This window comes from Diplotaxodon limnothrissa, linkage group LG7 (assembly GCF_057381915.1).
Source record: "Diplotaxodon limnothrissa isolate DT_005_m linkage group LG7, D_limnothrissa_male_GT1.1, whole genome shotgun sequence".
NCBI lineage: Eukaryota > Metazoa > Chordata > Actinopteri > Cichliformes > Cichlidae > Diplotaxodon > Diplotaxodon limnothrissa.
In genome coordinates, this window is record NC_140602.1 from 43359541 (window position 1) to 43380560 (window position 21020).

The 21020-nt window shown below is 39.7% G+C and overlaps 1 protein-coding gene across 1 annotated transcript in view; it reads left to right on the forward strand.

Annotated features, from left to right (window-relative positions):
* Positions 1-18377: 18377 nt before the first annotated feature.
* trabd2a (TraB domain containing 2A) overlaps positions 18378-21020 on the forward strand; it is a 61204-nt gene continuing 58561 nt past the window's right edge. The window contains exons 1-2 of the mRNA XM_085358129.1: positions 18378-18482; positions 19807-20367. Of these exons, the coding sequence (XP_085214255.1) occupies positions 18378-18482; positions 19807-20367 (666 nt within the window). The remainder of the gene's footprint in view (positions 18483-19806; positions 20368-21020) is intronic.

The window sequence follows — 21020 nt, forward strand, 5'->3', positions numbered from 1 at the left end:
CACATTTATTTTGTTATTTGGGGAAAAATGTTAAATATGGATGTTAACTTCATAAATTATTGTGTTGGGCTTAATGTGGGCTTTTCTCTGCTTTTAATCTATTTTACTTCTATTTGATATGTTACATAAGCTTAAATGATTCATGGTGTGCATTTTTTTTAAATCTTAACAGCTTATTCTTTTGCTGCTTGTACAGCAGTGTTAAACTTTTAGTAGTATTATAGCACCACTCATATTGTTACAGTGGATGTAATTTATCCATCATTTAAATACTTGTCTTATGCAACAAAAGGAAGATAAAGTTTGTGAACATGTACCTCCCGTTTCTTAAGTAGGAGAATTTTCTTAGAAATCGTTTTATTTAAAAAGTTTTTTTCTTTTGCTTTAACAAACAAATCACTCTTTATTTTTAATTTAATAATTTACTTCAGCCCTACAAATGGTCATGTTTTTTAATGCCTGCAAAGACTGGTGGGTTTTTGTTGTTTTTTTTTCTTTCTTTTTAGTGGGAAAAGAGGTTCATTAGCTCTTGAGGATGGATGTTTAACTGCATTAAAATGTTATCTCTGCAAGTCATGTTTGTTTTCCAAAACTGAGTAGTGGATGAATATTTTCAAGTATGAAGTCAGTAGCAAAGTACGGCGGTGTCTTGTCCCAGAGTTTTTGAAACCATTAGCCTGTGACCTCTGCAGTTTCAGCTGTAAATGTTATTCCACAGAACTCTTAACCGTCCATCCCCATACGCTGGTAAGAAATCTGTATATAATGAAACACATCCACATTGGGGTTGACCTGTTGAGATTTATATCAGGGATTTGAGGAAAACGTTTTTTTTTTAATCTCCCTTAAGAAAAAGCACAATGTCTTAACCCCTTTTATCCCAGTGAAATCAGCTCCTGTGTTTTGTTGCTCTTATTTGCATCTGTTTGTTCTTTAATAATACATCAAATCGGCTAGTTTGGACTACTTTCAGACCTCGTCAATGCCACTTCTTTGTCAGTACAAAGTAAAGTTACCTAATGCTGAGGTTATTACTCATTGTTTTCTAATTAACCGAACTCTAATTGAGAAAAGCAGTAATCCTACAAAACTCTGTCCTAGTGTAGTGCATTTTTCTTTTAAAACATGCTTAAGATGAAATGACTACCCAGTATTCTCTGTTGTTAGCTGGTTGCGCACCTACAATGGAGACCAGTCAAACTGTATTAGAAAGAAAATATGAACAGGGAGCTGTTAACAAGTCGTAATCATAACGTGCAGTGTTTGCTGTAGGTTTTTGTTTTGTTTTTGTTTTTTACTCTGTGAAAATGAACAAAATTCGTATTGAAGTAGCAAATAACCTTCCATTTGCCAAGTTTTATATAGCTTGTATACAAACACACTATGTACATAAGTATGTGACTTGGGAAGCGTGTAGACATTTTAAGAATGAGGAAAGTAGAAATCCTGTCTACTTTGGATTATAGCACCTGTCCAATGAGGGCTTACTGATGAAAACGTGCTTCCTACACTGCTAAAAATGACATTGTAAATAAAGCTTGTATAAAACTGGCTGCTGGGCTTTCTTTTGTTATCACCTAAAACCACACATTTCCATTACTTGCTGTTAAAATTAATCTCATTTATTAAATAAGTTAAAATGTGTATTTCTCTTATAAGGCAATGATCAGTTAAGGGTAAACTAAAAGATTCTATATGTAAGAGGCCGTAAATGTCATTGCCTTATTAATCTCTTTACAACAAAGCTTCTTTCATTTGATCATGAGACAAATTCTGATGATTGTCTGTTAAAATGGCTTTTAAATCGAGGGTGTTTGTTATTATTTTGTTCCTAATGCAGAATCACTCTTACCTGCAAAATGCAAGTGTGGCATTAGTGTGCTTTCCCTATTATTGCACTTTGCCTCGTCTATCACCCCATCTTTGTTCTTCAAAGTCACTAATGCCAGAAGGGGTAGTGTTGAGTTTTGATTCTGCATGTCTGCTTGTCTTATAAACTGAATTTGCTCACTCATACTCAACCCGGCCTGGGAAACAAAGCAACAGATGCCCCTTGAGGCTGCAGACGCCAGAACTTCCCTGTATCAGTGTCCCATTCTTCGATCTTCTTTTTCTCACTCTAACCTCAGCCTCCGGGTTCTTCCTCGTGACACGTCAAGGCAGATGTCCAGAGTCAATATAAATACACTTCTCTGGTTACTCACTTCTCACACTGACAGTATGATTGAAAGGAGGAGAGGTCATCGTTGCAGTCCACAAAGGTAGGTAGGAGGCCATGGTGAACAAATGGATCAGACACAGGCCTGTCTCCCAGTCAGTTTGAATGTGTGCACCATTTGAAAATAAGGATACTAAATATTTCTTTTGGACTTACAGTTGCGTTATTATCTTAATGTCTTCCTCTTTTATGGTTTCTCACTGTGTTTTGGTTTGCATGGTCATAGAAAACTGCTGGGTTAGGTATAGGAAATGATTATGGGTTGGGTCAGGCGAGACCCTTTGACAGCATTACTCACATGTTAGAAAGTCTTGCTGCTAAAGCCCTGAAGGCAAGCTTCTCCCATGTTCACCAGGAAAGAAAGTGTAGGTTTACCTCCATGTCATACTTACTCCCTGTTGGGCTGACTGAACTGACCTACAAGTTACTAACAAAATTGTTACCGAAATTTCATCTGTTGTATATCATATCACAATTTCTCGTGAGAAAATGTTAAAAATCAATATATCAGTGTTTGAGTTTATATGAGCTGGAAAGTATGGACACTTCACATTTTGATTGTTGTATTGCAGTTTGCTAAACTTGATTTTGTATAATTCAACTACAAAGAATTGGAGAGGAAAAACTGAGGCCAGTGAAAGTCACAGACAAACACCGAGTCATGAACAACATGAATAGAGACTAACCAGAAGCACTGAAAAAAAATGTGTGGATTAGACAAATGCCATAAATTCTTCTTCTGTCTTTTGAAACCTAAATACATAGTGTCTGCTTCATTATAATGCCATCATGGTCAGACCTTCTCTGAAACATAATAAACTCAGAGATGAATTAATTTTAAAAAAGAAAGAAAAACAATGTTTCACATACATAAAATGAGGCGACTGTAATTTTACAGTTAAACTTTATAAGTTGTTGGCATGGATGAGGTGATTCTCTCTCTTTAATTTATTTTTCTAAAAATGTTGAACAGCTTGAACGCTTAAAGGCTGTGGAGCCATTGGAAGTGTGATCTGTACAGTAAGGTACACCTATTTTAAAAAACATTGTTGCTCTTAACATGCTGTCAAAGAAACAGCATTTTTTAATATCCAAAGAAAATGTTGTCATTGATGCCAGATGTTTTTTCTCCCCTCCTTTTTCCTCTCTCCATTTCTCAGTATTGAAGTCATTACAGAAACATTCCATTGAAAGGAAAATCAGAGCAAATACGAGCTGTCATTTCCTTAATGAAAGAGCCTGTTACTATTTCTTCATAACTTAGCATTTGGCTGACAATATAGGCTTTATGACACTTTCATTTTACATTTCAATCAGGCTGCTGGGGGGGTGCAGAGGCCTGATAACACAAGGCTCTCACTGATGCACGAACGATAACACGCACACACACACACACACACTCGCAGGCACACGCGGATCAGGTGGTGGCACTTTTGGATTGAAGCCTGGTGGGTACCTGACCTGAGATTTTGACATGCACACAAAAACCAATGGGCACACACACCATCACTGTCAGCTAACACACAGGCAAGCCCTCCAATTTTCCATTATCATTTCTGGCATGACTTCAGTGAAACATAGGTGAGAAGTGCACCGGTGTAACTGAAACCTCATGCTCAGCCTGTTGACACAGTCAGAGAGTGAAAGGAAGGCAGAGTGGCTCTTTATATTGTGTTGACCCCTGCGAGAAAGGAGAACTGAGCAGAGTTTGAAGGGATCAGTTTGACAGACAGCTGCTGTGCGCAAAAGGCTGCGGTTTATAAAAAAGGTCCAAGCAGGCGATGCTTTTTGGAGACACGAGGCTTTCATTTGCCACGAAGATTTATTTTTTTCTGTCATATTATTGGCCTTATCACAGGCTTGTTAAAATGCCTTTGGTTGAGGGATAGCTTACAGAGTTCAGTAAACAAACAGAACACTTCTTCTCTACATGAAACTCCAGCCTTTTTATGTATTGGCCTCGTGTCCTGTATACAGATTGCTCATTAACCTCTTCAATTTCATTGCATAATTTATATATTGATTTTGACTTGCATCTCATTGTCATAAAACTAGTATGTACCATATGATGTTCTTGGTTAACCACATGCTTTGAAAAATCTTATTTTCCAAGTAGTAGCACGTGGCTTTTACTACTGATGCCCATTTCTCTATTTATTTATTCATAGTAATAAATGCTAATAGGAGATGTGGAGTATTCCTACATATATGGGACCTTTGATTCTATAATTCATTAATTTTTCTATCGTCAGCACAGAAACAGCATGTCACATCATAAACATGAGTGGTTAACATGCAGAAAAATGTTTGAAATGTTTTAAGTGGGATTCGCACAGGACTGCAAAAAGTCTTGAGCCAGGCCTCATTCCTTTCTTCATTTTGTTTTGAAAATTTAAAGCATGTGTAGGTATTTCAAGGTACATTGAAATACAGTATATAAGGCAACACAGAGCTTGTACAATTCTAACGAGCTTGTAAGTCAATTTTTGGTATGAGCGCCTTTATTCTTCAACACAGCCTAAAGTCTCTTAGGCAGCTTTCTTTTTGTTTCTTCAAGTAGTCTCCAGGTGTAGTTCTCTGGACTTCTTAAAGGACATTCAAAGCTCTTCTTTGGCTGCTTTTTGTTTTGACCTCTGTGAAGATGATCCCACACTGCTTCAGTAATCTTGAGGTCTGGGCTTTGGGGAGGCCAATCTATGACTGATTGTGTTCCATTGTGTGTGTGTTTTCTGTCCAAGTATGCTTTTATTGCATTGGTAATGTGTTTGGGATCACTGTCAGTGTGAGAAATGAAGCCAGTCAGATGCTTTCCTGGTCGATCAAAATGCAATGGCCTGAAATGCTGTTCCAAACCATGACAGAGCCTGATGGTGATGACAATTTTAACCAAAAACGTCAAATTTGAATTCATGACTCCCGTCCAGTTCTTGTGTAATTTGGCAACCTCAGTCTTTTCTCCCTGTTTTCCTTCCACAAGACTGGAACTGAGATTAAAAAGCTCAATGATCAACTGAAGGTCCAGGTGGATTTTTTCCTGTTTCTTAAGAATGTGACTTTGGATACTGTTCATCTGTTGTAGACAGTTTTTAATGCCTGCTACTTTTTCTTTGCCCTCCACTTTCCTCAAATTTCTTAATTGCACATACAGATCAGAGATGTGCTGAGATATGCTAAGTTTTTGGCTAATAGCTCTTTGGGACTCACATTGTTGATGTAAAAATACAATGTTATACCTATTTAAACTGTGTAATCTTTGGGATGATGTGTTTTTGTAACAAAACAAAGTGCCCAAAGATGCAATTTAAGGTCAGTTAAAAGGTCTGGACTGTAAATGAGTGCAAAAGTAGCCAATGCCCAAAGAAAAGCTTTGAATGACCTTCAGAAAGCCTGGAGAACAAGACCACTTTAAAATGACAAGAAAGTCTGGCTCCTTGGAAACAAAACATTAAGAAAGAAAAAAAAACCCCAGTGCTCTTGCTTTTTAAAAATCTTTGTCCTCGAGAGGCTCTAAGCTGCGTAAGTACATTACATGAACATTAACCTTTACACCATGTATAAGTAATCAAGTTCAGGTACTGCAGATAGTACACACACACACACACACACAGGTCAACAGGGAGCAGAAATCCACCGGGCCAGAGGGATAAACGTCTGAGTGATCTCCATGGTTTTTGAGCCAGAGTGAGTCACACTGGGTGCCGTGACCACTAAATCAAAGAGCTGTTTGAACAGCTGCATTCCTTCACACCCCTTCATCCTCTCTTTCTCTTGATGTGCAGTAATTCTAATTCTGGCTTTGCTGCTGACCCAAACCCTGTCTCCTTTCCATGTTCTGGTGTGATGGAGATCAAACTTAATGGAAAAGGAGTGCAAGCAAGTTTAGTCATCCTCTGATAATGAAAAGGTGTCTGTTTGAGTTCCAGTGTGATGATGAGACAGAGAAAGTGCAGCAGATTTATGGACACATGACAGCCTGAGTGAGTCGACCTGCCGTTGCTTTTCACATATACAGCTGCCCTCCTCCACACTCATTTACTGTTAGGCCTTTAGTTTTCAGTGACAGGCGTGGTAATTGGAGCGGTATGGACAAATCTCATACTGAAACAATTCTTTTGTTTTAGGTTTCTGACATTTTACTGGTTCAGTATCAGAATCAGAATCAGAATCAGAATACTTTATTGATCCCTGGGGGAAATTATTTTTTGTTACAGTGCTCCATTTTAAACCAACATTAAGACAAGACAGACAATACGCTAACTAAGAATAGTACAATATATACATATATATACATACATACATACATAAGTCACTCATAAATAAATAGTTGGAAAAGAAACATGTGTAGTTGTAGCAGCAAACAGTGTGTTAAGTGGATGCGTTGTACAGTACTACCTAATATTACTGTGCAATCATGTGTAATGATTATATTAATGTTTCTGTTCAATATTTCCTCCACGTTCCTGCCCCGATTTTTAACTTGCATGCTTAGGGTGATGATCCTGATCACTAGGCCAGTTTTATTCTACTCTGCATGAGTATTTAGCAACATAAACAACTTATCAGTAAAGTCTGGCATTTGACATTGTTCCTCCTACTTTGGGGGCCTACAAGTTCAACTTCAGGCCATGCAAACTATGTTACATCTGGCATTTAGTGATAGATCCTGAAAAAGAAATGAAGCATCACAGTTTCTCCATTAAAGTGTCATCTTTGAAGTCATCTGTTAACAGGACCAAACAGAGATGCTTACACTGGCGGTTTCAGGTGGTAGTTTCAGGTGGCTCTTCATTTTGAGAAGTTGTTAGCTTTTTTTTTTAATGTAGGTATTTCCTATTGTTATTCACACTGCCTGAAATAAAACAGTGGTTTAAAAGAGAGAGCTAGGGGAACATTTAAGAAACGTGCGTATTTAATATCCCACCATTATGACTGCATCCTTAGTGAGTATTTGTTGCTACAATCTCAGGAGAATCTTTTGGAAAATTGAAATGTAACTCTGAAACAAGTCATTTTAAAAAAATCTGCTTCAAACCTGAGGAGGAAAAAACACTGAAGGAGTAGTGCCTGCTGCAGCACTAATTCAAAACAGATGAGGTCTCTCAGCTACCATACTGGATTATAGGTTGACTTCTGTAATGATTCATCAGCATGGTGGACCCTGCAGGCTCTGGGATGGGTTTCATTGGTCTTAGTTTTGCTTTATTTCTTATCAAGTTGCTTTGCAGTTCTGTATTTTTATTTTTGAGTCTTGTTTTATTTAACAACATAATTAAAACCAAAGCAAGTGTGGATACAACATGTAATGTATGTAAAAGATGGACGTACCACTGTGATGTCACCTTTTGGACTTTGTATTTTGAAGCCTTAGCATCAGTGTTTTGATCTGATGGTTGAGTTAATTTAATTTCAGCCTCAAAGAAAATGGATGAATAAATTTTTTTCCACAATCATTCTAAACAAAATACCCTGCAAATAAAAAATGAAAAGAAAAATACATTAAAACTTCTTAATCTAGGTGTTTTTAATGAGATTGCCTCACCTAACACATATCGTGTATTTTTACATGTTCATTTCCCAAGAAATTGAAATCTTAAATCAGACCATGCCATTTGAAATCCCAAACTTTCTATTGTGTGATATAAAATTAACAGTTTAAATGACAGTTTTAGTGATTTTACCAACATCCAAAATAATGCTCTTTTATATGTGTTTATTTTTTTAAAGAAAAGATTATCTGTTTCACTATACACAAGTCCGTGAGGAGAGGAAGCACGTTGAGCAGGTACACAGGCTGAGAGAAGACAGCGCTAATAAAAAGGGTAATCAGGGAATTGAACACAGGAGGGAAACACAGGTGAAACAAATAAAAACGGTCATGCAAGGGGAGAAATATTAAATGGAACAAACAGGAGACAAATAAAAAATAAAACAGATAAAAGTAATTAACAAATACAGAGGTAGATAGTCAGCAACTTTACAGTGAGGAAAACACCAAGGGAGCTTGTTTCCACCACTTTTTTTTTTTTTTTGGTCAGTGGTGGAAACAAACATGACTTTTGGCCAATGCCAATAAGTTAAAATTTCCAGCCATTATCCCAAAACTCAACCCACCAACTCAAATTTCTGAGAAAGTAACTTGACATGTTGTGTTATCAAGTCGAAACTCTGACATAATAACCCCAAACCTCAACTCATTGAAGACAAACTTTTTTTTCATAGCGGCAGTAACGACCTTTCCTAAAAAACTGCAATTCACAAAATCCAAAAACACTATACAAACCTCAGAAGAAGAAAAAAACACATCGATTTGAAACTAGAGTTCAAGGCCACAAAGAAAGTGTCCAGTAAGGTCACAGATCATCTTAGTGGTAGAGTCATCCTCCGGCTAACTTCCATGCAGGAAACCCTCCTTGCAAACAGAGAAGCCGCACCCGTCAGTATTAAACCAAAAGTGCAGATTTAAGATCTTGTCACCTTCACCTTTTGTGTCACAGTCGTAACCACACTTTGATTGGTTCTTCATTAACTTTTTTAAAGATTTTTTTTTGACTTGGTATAAATGCAATCCTCTACATATGTTTTTAAGTCAAGTTATTTAGCAACAATTCTTTGAGAATCAGAAAACTACTTCAAATTGTCACACGATCAACATTTTTCTGCTTTTTTACACCTAAGGAAAACCACACCGCACGAATGTGAGTCAAATATGAAAAACGTGAAAAACAGAGTTCAACAACAAACACTGAGAGGAAGGTGGTCGGGTGATGAACAATTACGAACATAAGCTGGGATCAGAGCTTTGGATCAAGTATACAAGGTATGTGTGTCTGCCCACAGATCCGCCGGGACACCCTGGATTCCAGTAAGTGCTTTTTACCCTGAACACCACTTCTGCCTTTGAAGCTGTGACTAAAGGCTCAGTCACACAACCACTTCCATCACAGCTAACCATACAGTCATGCCTTTTCTGCTGTCTGTGCCATTTGCCATTAATGTCATGTTTGTTTTTGAAACGCGAAACTATAGATGTTTACAAGTACCAGATAATTAAATGTGCTGTGACTATCAAACACAACCATCATGTGGTTTGTGTCCCTGCTAAAACTAGAAACTCTGTGTTGAGAAGTCACAGATTAGAATAGATGGGATTACTGTAAGCAGAGCAAAACAGCAGGACAAATTATCATGTCATAGGAAGAAAATGTGTGTGTTTTTCTTTCTTTTTCTTTCCAAAACCCAAAAAGATGTCATTATAAAAGTCAAATATCTGTGCAATAAAGTCATATTTTCTCTGCCTGACGAAGACAAATACCCTCCAGGACTCATTTATAAATACTCTAAATGACTCTGATTGTATCACGATTTTATATGACCACCTCAAACACAGGACACAACCTAGATCAGGATTTGCCTGTAGAGGACATTCCACAAGGTACCTCTGTGTGGTTTGTATAGTTAATAAAAACTATGAGTCACCATCTAGATTGTAAAAAAAATTAAGAAGTCTCTTTCAGTAAGAATATACCCAAATGACCTAAAATACCTTTACCCTAAATAGCACAGACAGACTACAGGCTTTGTTACTTTCCTGGGCATCTTCTGAGTCCTGTGTTTACCAAAAATATACCAGATCTATAACAGGTAAACAGATGAAGTGAAGCAATCAATGAGGGAAAAAAAAGCCATGTTGTGACAAACAGTTTAACATCCACAGCCTTGTTTTTTATTTTATGCTATCTTGTTAGCACACAAACTGTCCCTCAGCCTCTGGATCTTCTGTTTGGTCTAGTTTCTGTAAGAGAGACATAATGAAGTCTGTCTTTGTATATGATCTGTCTGACATCTATGTATTACTTACTTCTGATCTAACTTGATCGACTGATGTTCAAAGTGGTAAACAGAGATGGGCAGTAACGCATTACGTGTAACGCGTTACTGTAATCTGATTACTTTTTTCAGGTAACGAGTAAAGTAAGGGATTACTATTGCAAAAACGGTAATTAGATTACCGTTACTTTCCCGTAGGAACGCTGCGTTACTGCGTTACTAAAACCGTGATTTTTTTTGCGAGAATGTCTCATGACAGTGACGTAAGCGAGTGCGACGTTCGTGGCAACAGCTGTGTGCAGATCAACAATGGATCATATATCGAGTTCAATTCAGTTAAATTCAATTAAATTTTATTTATATAGTGCCAAGTCACAACAAAAGTCGCCTCAAGGCGCTTCATAGATACAGGGAAAAACCCAACAATCATATGACCCCCTATGAGCAAGCACTTTGGCGACAGTGGGAAGGAAAAACTCCCTTTTAACAGGAAGAAACCTCCGGCAGAACCAGGCTCAGGGAGGGGCGGGGCCATCTGCTGCGACCGGTTGGGGTGAGAGAAGGAAGACAGGATAAAAGACATGCTGTGGAAGAGAGACAGAGGTTAATAACAGATATGATGATGCAGAGAGGTCTGTTAAGTGCAGGAGAGAGTATGAGCGTGCAGCGTTTAAAGCGTGGAAGTACTGACCTTACTTTGAGTTTGATTCCATAAAAAGTGAAAAAAACATTAGTGTCCATTGTGCGTGGGAAGAATACTTCTTTTTACAGCGGAAAAAAAAAACCCTAAACGTCCAAGCAAGCACCGAGTGCGCTACGACGTAATGGGAAACTCACAGAGAAACTCGCGGATTCTTCCACTGACCGCTGCGGCACACCTGCACCAGGGTAAACCTCCGCCTACCTCACTCCTGCTTTACAGGTGAAACTAGAGCAAAAGGACCGCTGAGTCTTTGACTTTATTTATTTTCTGCTGTGTTTTACTTGCATCTATTTGAAAGACTGAGTGTAAACACAAAAAAATATTTTTTATGTGCTGGAATGTGCAGAAAATAAGTTTAAATGTTAAACTAATTTCTTCCAGTCAGAGAATGTTGCATATAATTAAATTTTTGCTTGATGCATGAAGTTAAAAGGTTAAAACTAATAAAACAAGTTTTAAAAAGAGACTTTTCCATTTGATTACATTTTGTATGATGGATTATGCAGAAAAAGTAGAATTGGGCAGAAAGATCTATCGCTTTATCACCTATTCAGGTTGTAAATCGTGTTTTTAAAAAGTAACTAAGTAATTAATTACTTTTGAAAATAAGTAATCAGTAAAGTAACGGGATTACTTTTTTGGGGAAGTAATCGGTAATTAGTTACTGATTACTTTTTTTAAGTAACTTGACCAACACTGGTGGTAAGTTTAATTGATCCAGTGAGACTTTGGCATGAACATCTGCATCTGCAGCCATTAAAGGAGGGAGATGGTATTGGAAGGTCACTTCTGGTCTGGCTCATTTGTTATTGAATCATCTATAGGAGCTCAGAGGACAATCAATAAATCATTTATCACCCTTTTTTAAATAATAAATTCGAATGAAAATATTATTTTAAACTTCACAAAACTCTTTGAAAACTAAAAGTCTTCATCTGTAACTTGAAAATGTCTGAGGCTAAAAACGAAATATAATGTGTACTATATATATATCCTGTGGCTTAATATTTTATGAGAATATCAAAACTTCTCTCATATCTGCACATAAAGCTCCACTCCAGGTTTAACTGAACACAATCTGCTTTGTATAATAATGTGTGTTGGAAATAAAAGCCAGCCACCTCCACTAAAACCACATAGACCATTTTCACGCATGAACTGCCGCTCTGAACTTGTCTAGACATTACCACACAAAGGTACACGTGACAACACTTGGGACAGTCTTTAATCTGCCAGCTCCCTAGTAAAAAGTCCATGTGATGCCTGATTGGGCTGATGTGAAAAATATCAAGCAGGTAACTGTCCCGAGAAATCCCAGCTAGCGAGTGGGAGTCATGTCTCCTGGGTCCTGCAGGCTTTATCTGGGCCCCTACGTGCCTAAACCGAAGAAATCTTTGGAGTGAGAACATCTCCAAAGATTACTGTGCTAAATATCAAAAAGGGCATATTTGGATAATTTATCAGCCGGATTCCTCCAACATTATCTGGAGGTCATGTGTGAAAATGTCTACAGGCAGGCAATGCAAGCATGGAGGCAATCAGGCATCTGCCAGCACACAAGCCGCAGATACTAGAGCCAGGTCTTTTCAATTAGACACAATAAGACAGTGGTTTATATGACTGACCATCTGTAATCGGACAATTACTGGAACTGCATATGCAGTCCATATGATTCTCATCTCTTCCTGTTCTTTTTTTCGTGCCTGATTCAACACTTCATCAAAATGTGCTTTCCACTACCAATATCCACAGTTTAGGTCAGCTATTTTTCTCCCTGACTGATTACAGCTCAGGACAGGCCCTGGTTTCCCATCTAGAATCATCTGTGGATTTGCCAAAACCTCGTTCAAGTTAACTGAACTGTTCCTACATCACAGCTGTAGTCCTTCTGTCCCGCAGGTACTTGTCTACTTCTTCTGGAGGCCTCTAGGTCAGCCAAGCCCAAATGGTCTTCTTTTTCAGCTTGACAGCTTCCTTCATCATCGGTGTCCCCTTGATGATTCTTAGTTTGCAGCTCCAACAGGCGCTGACAGCCTACTGACCACAATTCAAGTAACCACCAGCACTGGGTCCAAACGTGGCTTTCTTTGCTTCCATGTCTCTAACATCCTCACAGTGTATCCAAAAATGTCCCGTGGAGGAAAAATGTGCCACAACTACATGTTAGCTGTTCACCCACCCAAGTGTCCAAGAAATCGCACCTCATATCTGATGATACAATCAGAAAGTCAAGCTTTGAACTTTGACCTTAAGTGTTTTGCTGCAAATAAGTAAGCCTGTGATTGCTAATAAGGTGTTTCTAGCACCGGAACCCAACCATGAGGTCTCACAAACATTCAGGAATATTCTCCAGAGACAAAACACACAACTCAGGTATAGTGTCCATTGGGCACCAGAGGCCACAACAAACTCTGGAAAATGGAACTGCAGGAGAATGGAGGCATAAGCCAGACAACTCAACTACTCAACCTCCCACACCAGCACGGGGTACTTCCCCAGCAGAGTGGTTAGCATGGTTCCATCTCACAGACGAAAAGTTCCACACCCAGGTTTCGCTGTTTAACGAGCCCTAGTGGATTTCAGTGGAGAGACCCATCTCCAAACAGGACATGTTTTGTTTATGTTTTTATGCATTCTTCTTTTGACCCAATATAAACTTCTTCTTCTTATTATTTGTTATATCTTGTTCATGGTGTTTCTACACACACACACACACACACACACACACACACACACACACACACACACACACACACACAGTGGGGAAAAAAAGTATTTAGTCAGCCACCGATTGTGCAAGTTCCCCCACCTAAAATGATGACAGAGGTCAGTAATTTGCACCAGAGGTACACTTCAACTGTGAGAGACAGAATGTGAAAGAAAAATCCATGAATCCACATGGTAGGATTTGTAAAGAATTTATTCGTAAATCAGGGTGGAAAATAAGTATTTGGTCAATAACAAAAATACAACTCAATACTTTGTAACATAACCTTTGTTGGCAATAACAGAGGTCAAACGTTTACTATAGGTCTTTACCAGGTTTGCACACACAGTAGCTGGTATTTTGGCCCATTCCTCCATGCAGATCTTCTCGAGAGCAGTGATGTTTTGGGGCTGTCGCCGAGCAACACGGACTTTCAACTCCCGCCACAGATTTTCTATGGGGTTGAGGTCTGGAGACTGGCTAGGCCACTCCAGGACTTTCAAATGCTTCTTACGGAGCCACTCCTTTGTTGCCCGGGCGGTGTGTTTTGGATCATTGTCATGTTGGAAGACCCAGCCTCGTTTCATCTTCAAAGTTCTCATTGATGGAAGGAGGTTTTGGCTCAAAATCTCACGATACATGGCCCCATTCATTCTGTCCTTAACACGGATCAGTCGTCCTGTCCCCTTGGCAGAAAAACAGCCCCATAGCATGATGTTTCCACCCCCATGCTTCACAGTAGGTATGGTGTTCTTGGGATGCAACTCAGTATTCTTCTTCCTCCAAACACGACGAGTTGAGTTTATACCAAAAAGTTCTACTTTGGTTTCATCTGACCACATGACATTCTCCCAATCCTCTGCTGTATCATCCATGTGCTCTCTGGCAAACTTCAGACGGGCCTGGACATGCACTGGCTTCAGCAGCGGAACACGTCTGGCACTGCGGGATTTGATTCCCTGCCGTTGTAGTGTGTTACTGATGGTGACCTTTGTTACTTTGGTCCCAGCTCTCTGCAGGTCATTCACCAGGTCCCCCCGTGTGGTTCTGGGATCTTTGCTCACCGTTCTCATGATCATTTTGACCCCACGGGATGAGATCTTGCGTGGAGCCCCAGATCGAGGGAGATTATCAGTGGTCTTGTATGTCTTCCATTTTCTGATGATTGCTCCCACAGTTGATTTTTTCACACCAAGCTGCTTGCCTATTGTAGATTCACTCTTCCCAGTCTGGTGCAGGTCTACAATACTTTTCCTGGTGTCCTTCGAAAGCTCTTTGGTCTTGGCCATGGCGGAGTTTGGAATCTGACTGTTTGAGGCTGTGGACAGGTGTCTTTTATACAGATGATGAGTTCAAACAGGTGCCATTCATACAGGTAACGAGTGGGGGACAGAAAAGCTTCTTACAGAAGACGTTACAGGTCTGTGAGAGCCAGAGATTTTCCTTGTTTGAGGTGACCAAATACTTATTTTCCACCCTGATTTACGAATAAATTCTTTACAAATCCTACCATGTGAATTCATGGATTTTTTTTTCACATTCTGTCTCTCACAGTTGAAGTGTACCTCTGGTGCAAATTACTGACCTCTGTCATCATTTTAGGTGGGGGAACTTGCACAATCGGTGGCTGACTAAATACTATTTTGCCCCACTGTTTATATATATATATATATATATATATATATATATATATATATATATATATATATATATATATGATATTCTTTTCTCATTTTGCAATATTGTTGCATTAGAAAACAAAAACCCCCAAACAGTGTTGTATGAGTCACCTGTCAGGATCAAATGCATTCACCACCCCATCTGTAAAAATGAAACATATGTGGTCATTTCCATACTGTGAGACGCTTTTGAAGATTTTTCTAAAGAGGCCGAATCGGATGTTTGCTCAGGATCTCTCAGAAGACCCCAGTTCTGTTTGATCTTCATAAACAAAGCCACTTTAAAGTGGAAATATACAGATGTAATGTTGCATCTGTATTGACAGGAGGTCACTGAAATCCATTCCAGATTTCAAACAGACTTACTGCACTCAACTTGAACAAAATATTGTCAGTGTTTTTTGGAGTATTCAAAATTAATTTAACTAATAAAACTGTGGATTACTGGTTTAACATTTAGTTCACTTGGGCAAAAAATCTGACCATAAAACCAAATCATCTTTAAAGTCACCTGGTAAGGTTTAACTTATATCATTACAATAAAAAAACATTTTTCAACCCACAAGAACATAAAACTAGGTGCGTTTAATCTCCCCACATGCTGGTGTGTCATATGGTTTTTAGTTGCAAAGGTATTTTGCACTGACGTGACATTTTTAGCAACGTGTTAGTTAATCTCTGAGGAGTCATGAACCCCAGACTTCATTCTGATCCTCGCTCCAAGCGAGGTACTAAAACTGTGACTTCTGCTGCAATAAAAAACCATAAAAAGCACACGTTAAGGGCTCTTACACCAGGCATGCCATATGTGATGCTACATTGAGCTGGGGAGGATGATCGAACAGCCTTTGCCAGATAAAAAACAGGTGTGTGCTTAGTCGCACACAGATGATGTTCTTTTAATCTTCATACAGATGCACAGAACAAATGATCAAACACACACATGCGTGCACGCACACACACACACACACGCACACACACACATTCGAAGTTGTTTTCGCTTCTCTCAATGTGTCCTGCCAACAGATTGGACAAATTAGCTTAAGATAAAGATCATTTCCAGTAGATTGTTTATGTACATGATTGACAGTTTCCTGTTAGTCACTAACATCATTAGACAAATGCAGCAATGTTCAGAAATGAGTGAAGTCGAAATGGATCGAAAATAGCACGAGTAACCATGTGTTATAATTTATATTTACAATTCTGGATTCTAAAAAGATGGTGAGAATGATCTCCAAACTATCTTTGGGCAGAATAAACTCAGAGGGACCGGCTTCTTTCTCAACGTAACACTCTGTCTGACACCGCTGCTTCTTTTCTGTCTTTACTTTTCTGGACTGAATTTGTCGTCTCACCCTTCATCCTATCTTCCATCCTCTCTGCTTCCTTTTTCTCATTCAGTCCAGTTCTGGAACTTGCAGAAACGACTCTATCCACTAGGAGGCGCTTTAACCGATATTGGTAAAGTTGGTTTATTTACACACAGCTATGCAAAAACACAGCAGATTATTAGTGTACCAAGGGGAAATGTATGCACATGCAGCCACATATCTGATTATCATCATTCACTGCTAAATGATTTAAACGGATTTAAATCGCACGAGTCAACGCTGTCAATTACATTCGGTGAGCTTGACTCCGTGAGCTTAATGTCTTGCACTGTTGAAACCAATTATCATGCAAGACACTTTTCTCTCTCTCCAGCCGGTTCTATTTGTATGCAAACAGCAAGCGACAGAAATCGGGCCCCGGGGTCGTTCCTCGCGTCAATAAACCATTTCGTATTTACTCAGACGTCTGAAAACATCAACATGTGTTCACTGCCCCCGTGTGAACCAGGGGTTTCGAGCCAGAGCGCACAGATCGGCCTCGAGACGCAGATATAAACCTCAAGGCCTTACTTAGGAAATTCAGTCAAAAACTGCTAAAACATTAGAAAATGTAAAGCTGTGTTGGATCTAATGATAATACGACCTAATAAATATATAAAAATAGGTTACAAATACATTTTCTGCGTGGACCCTGAATAGTAAAAATGTCATATTGGTAGTCCTTATTTATTCAGGGCGAGGTGACTGACCTTTTCTCAGCTGCTGCATGTCTCTGCTGGCCTTTCATGAAAAGGTGAAGCTCTGCGGTTTCCTTGTCTGTCCCAGATGTAAGCCAGTGTTATGGCAGGTTTTCTCATGCGAATGCCTCCTGTTTGTAAGGCATTAAGGACTAGAACATGATAATCTATCCACGGGATCTCGAGCGGCACCCAAAAAAACAATGCCTTTGGGGCCTGCTTCTCTAGGGCGACAAAAAGAGACCTCATCAGTCTAACGATAATTGAAATCCGGGATAAATGCTGTAATCAGTGTAGCTTTTGTTAATCACACATATCGGTGATAAATTGCTCTTGATTTAAGTCTGGTAAAGGTATGCACACTGAATTCATTGACATATGAATTGTGATCGACGAGGTGACGTTTAATCAGATTACTGTATGTGAGTGTGAGAGAGAAAGCGAGAGAGAGAGAGAGAGAGAGAGAAAGGAAAGGGTGGACTGCAGCAGGGTGGTGGCGGTGGGGTTTATGCAGACAACCTGGGGGAGGGGGTGGGGTGGTAGGTGCTCATTCACACACGTCAGAGAGAGAGAGAGAGAGACGCAGAAACAAACAGTGCACGTCTCCGTGGATAGACGGAGCAGTGTGCGCAAAAGTTTGGGGTTTTTAAATATCTATCTGGCAAGTGCAGCTTCGTGCACCACGCTCACATTCACCGAACCAGACATCAGGAAAACAGAGGTCAAAACGTAATCCCGAGTTTTATTCTGATGTTTAGCTTCAGGTGCTGGCACGGCGTGGACCTGTTGCTTCAACTTTTGCAGGCAACTTTTGGATAAACTCGCGCAGTTTTTCTTGCCAGAAGGGAGTACAGAGAGGGGAGTGTGTGTCTGTTGGAGGGGGATCCAACATGACCAGCAGTGAGAGGATGATGTGACCCTGTGTAGACTCCTATGACCGCCTCTCTCTCTCTCTCAGACACACGTGAAGCGGCAGCGTCGAGTCCAGGAGGCTGAAGTCAACATGATTCTGTCCGGCGGTTTATCGGATACTTGTCATCTCATTTTACGTGACCGCACGGAGCCCAAGCTGTGGAAATAGGACTTGGTCCATGCTTTTTTGGTATAGTTGCTGCAAACACCTTGTGGTAGAGTAAACACAGGCCACCGTGCACGGTTTGGAGACAGCTACGATGCGGGGCACTTTGGGCGCATTCATTCAGTCCTGCCTCATACTGTTGGTCCGAGCAGACCAGTGGAGGCTGAAGGACTCCGCCAGCTGCGAGCTGAACAGGAAAGTAAGTTGTATGAAGAGAGTGTATGAGTGATCACACTGTTTCAGTTTGCAACAGTGTTGCTTTTTGTGTCTTTTCATTTGCTTTTAATTTTGCACTTTTTGCATAACAGATAAAATAGTTGATCTCAGACTGGACCTGTCTTGGATTTAGTTTTTTTTTTACTTAAACCCTCCGAGGGTTTTATAACTTGTAAAATCAGCCCAGTTTGTTTTTTGTGCAACTACTCACTTATCGTCATTATTTGTTTAATTAATAAATTGATGATCTGATCTTTGAAATCTGAAAAAAAGCTTCCAAATCTCTAATGTAGCTTTAACTTGAAAACTAACAATCTTACAAAGAAGTGGATTGCCTACAATTTTCTGTCAGCTAATCAATGAACTATTTCTTTTAACACTCCTTTTGTGTATTGGGATTGTGTTATTTGTAGATCTTTATCTAATCTACAAAAAGATGTGTGCATTCATAAAAATAACCTTTCAGTCTCTTTGCGAGTAGTCTTCTTGTAACACCGTTCATCATACCCCAGAGTAACTCAGACCAATTTGAGGTCAGATCCAGCAGCAACAGGAAGGAAAACATTCAGGGCAACAGCCTGTAGTCTGACAGTCACTGACATGTGTATTGTTCATTTGACACTTGGGCTCTAAGTGGCCTGTTAATAAGTCATTATCAGCATGTTAGTGGTCTGTCTAATAAACAGCCACTCACAGACAAAGAGGCAGTTGGTGTCAGACAGGCTGTAATGTAAACATAATGGAAAGACTGTAAATTTGCCCCTTTGTTTCTTTCTCGCTTGTTTTCCTATGTTTTTTTCTTTTCTTAGAGTTGCTATTGTTTAGGTGCTACGTGCTTGGGTGATAATTTGATTACTTGAGCAACTCACAATTAGAATTAATTAGACAATCAGGAATCTCCTACATTAAGGATTTCTATATTTCATGAGATTGTGGTTTAGGACTATCGAACAAACATAAAAAGTAAAATATTTAGCACGTTATTATGAACCACTCAGTTTATGTTTGTTTGTGGTTACTGTGTGGAGTTTACGTGTTCTCCACATGTCTGTCTACACTGGCCTCCTCCTGCACTCCAAACACATACATGGGATTTAGTTAATTGATGATTCTAAATTGTGAATGTTTGTCTGTCTCCGTGTGTGATTAGCGACGTGTTCAGGATCTATCTTGCCTCTCGCCCTATCACACTAGGGATAGGCTGCAGACCTTCTGTGACCCTGAATTGGATAAGTGGAAGAGGGCCCATGAACGGGTCTGTCTATCTTGATTGTAGCTTTGCTAATATTTTTTTCTTGTACCCACAGCAAACTGACCTAAACTCCTTCCTGTGGATGATCAAACGGGACCCTCCTTCATATTTCTACGGTACAATCCATGTTCCCTACACACGTGTTTGGGACTTTATCCCAGAAAATTCCAAGCAGGCCTTCCAGGAGAGCAATATTGTCTACTTTGAGTTGGACCTAACAGACCCTTACACCATCTCAGCTCTGACCAGCTGTCAGCTGCTTCCTCAAGGTGAGAACCTGCAGGACGTATTACCCAGAGACATTTACAGGAGGCTTAAAAGACACCTTGAGTATGTAAAGCTCATGATGCCTTCTTGGATGACCCCGGATCAGAGAGGGAAGGGACTCTACGCAGACTACCTCTTCAATGCCATCGCTGGGAACTGGGAGAGGAAGCGACCCGTTTGGGTGATGCTGATGGTGAACTCGTTAACCGAGGCAGACATTAAGACGAGAGGGGTGCCGGTGCTGGACCTGTATCTGGCCCAAGAGGCGGAGAGGATGAGGAAGAGAACAGGAGCTGTCGAGAAGGTGGAGGAACAGTGCCATCCACTCAATGGGCTCAACTTCTCCCAGGTTAGTTAGAGAGATGTACTTCTTCATACCGTCTCATCTTTGCTTGTGTGAAAGTGTCAATATTGCAAAAATAACAGAAACACAGTGGTACAGCTGTAATCCTACAGCAGAGACTGTTTCAGATAAATTACACATGATGAGGAGAGTGAGGTGGACACATTGAAGCAATGCTATTTCCCAAACCTACAGTTACAATTTACACAAGCATAAAAAGGTCGCTGGGCTATAATTATCTCCATAGTCAACATTTAATGTGTAGCAGCACATACGTTTCTAATAACTTCCACAGAGGAGTGATCAACTGATTGGACTTTTAAGATAAACATTATTTTAAGATGTGTGCTTTATCTGAACGCGATTATGTCTTTTCGAGTCTGAACAACATCCATCTCATGCTGATGATGCCAAATGATGTGATGTTACATGAAGCAGCTGGTGGGTTCAGGCTTCAGCCTTCATGCATCAGGCTTGCTTGTTTCAATAAACATCAACCTCCCCCCCCAACACTCTCATATATTGTAAAATACATCAGCATAAGACACTAGTATGTGTAATATAAATGATTGAGACTGTCCCTTTCCCTCTTTTCCCATAGCTTATGTGGAGAAAGGTGTGGTGTGAGTAATCAGCTGTATAAACATCCAAGCGCTTGT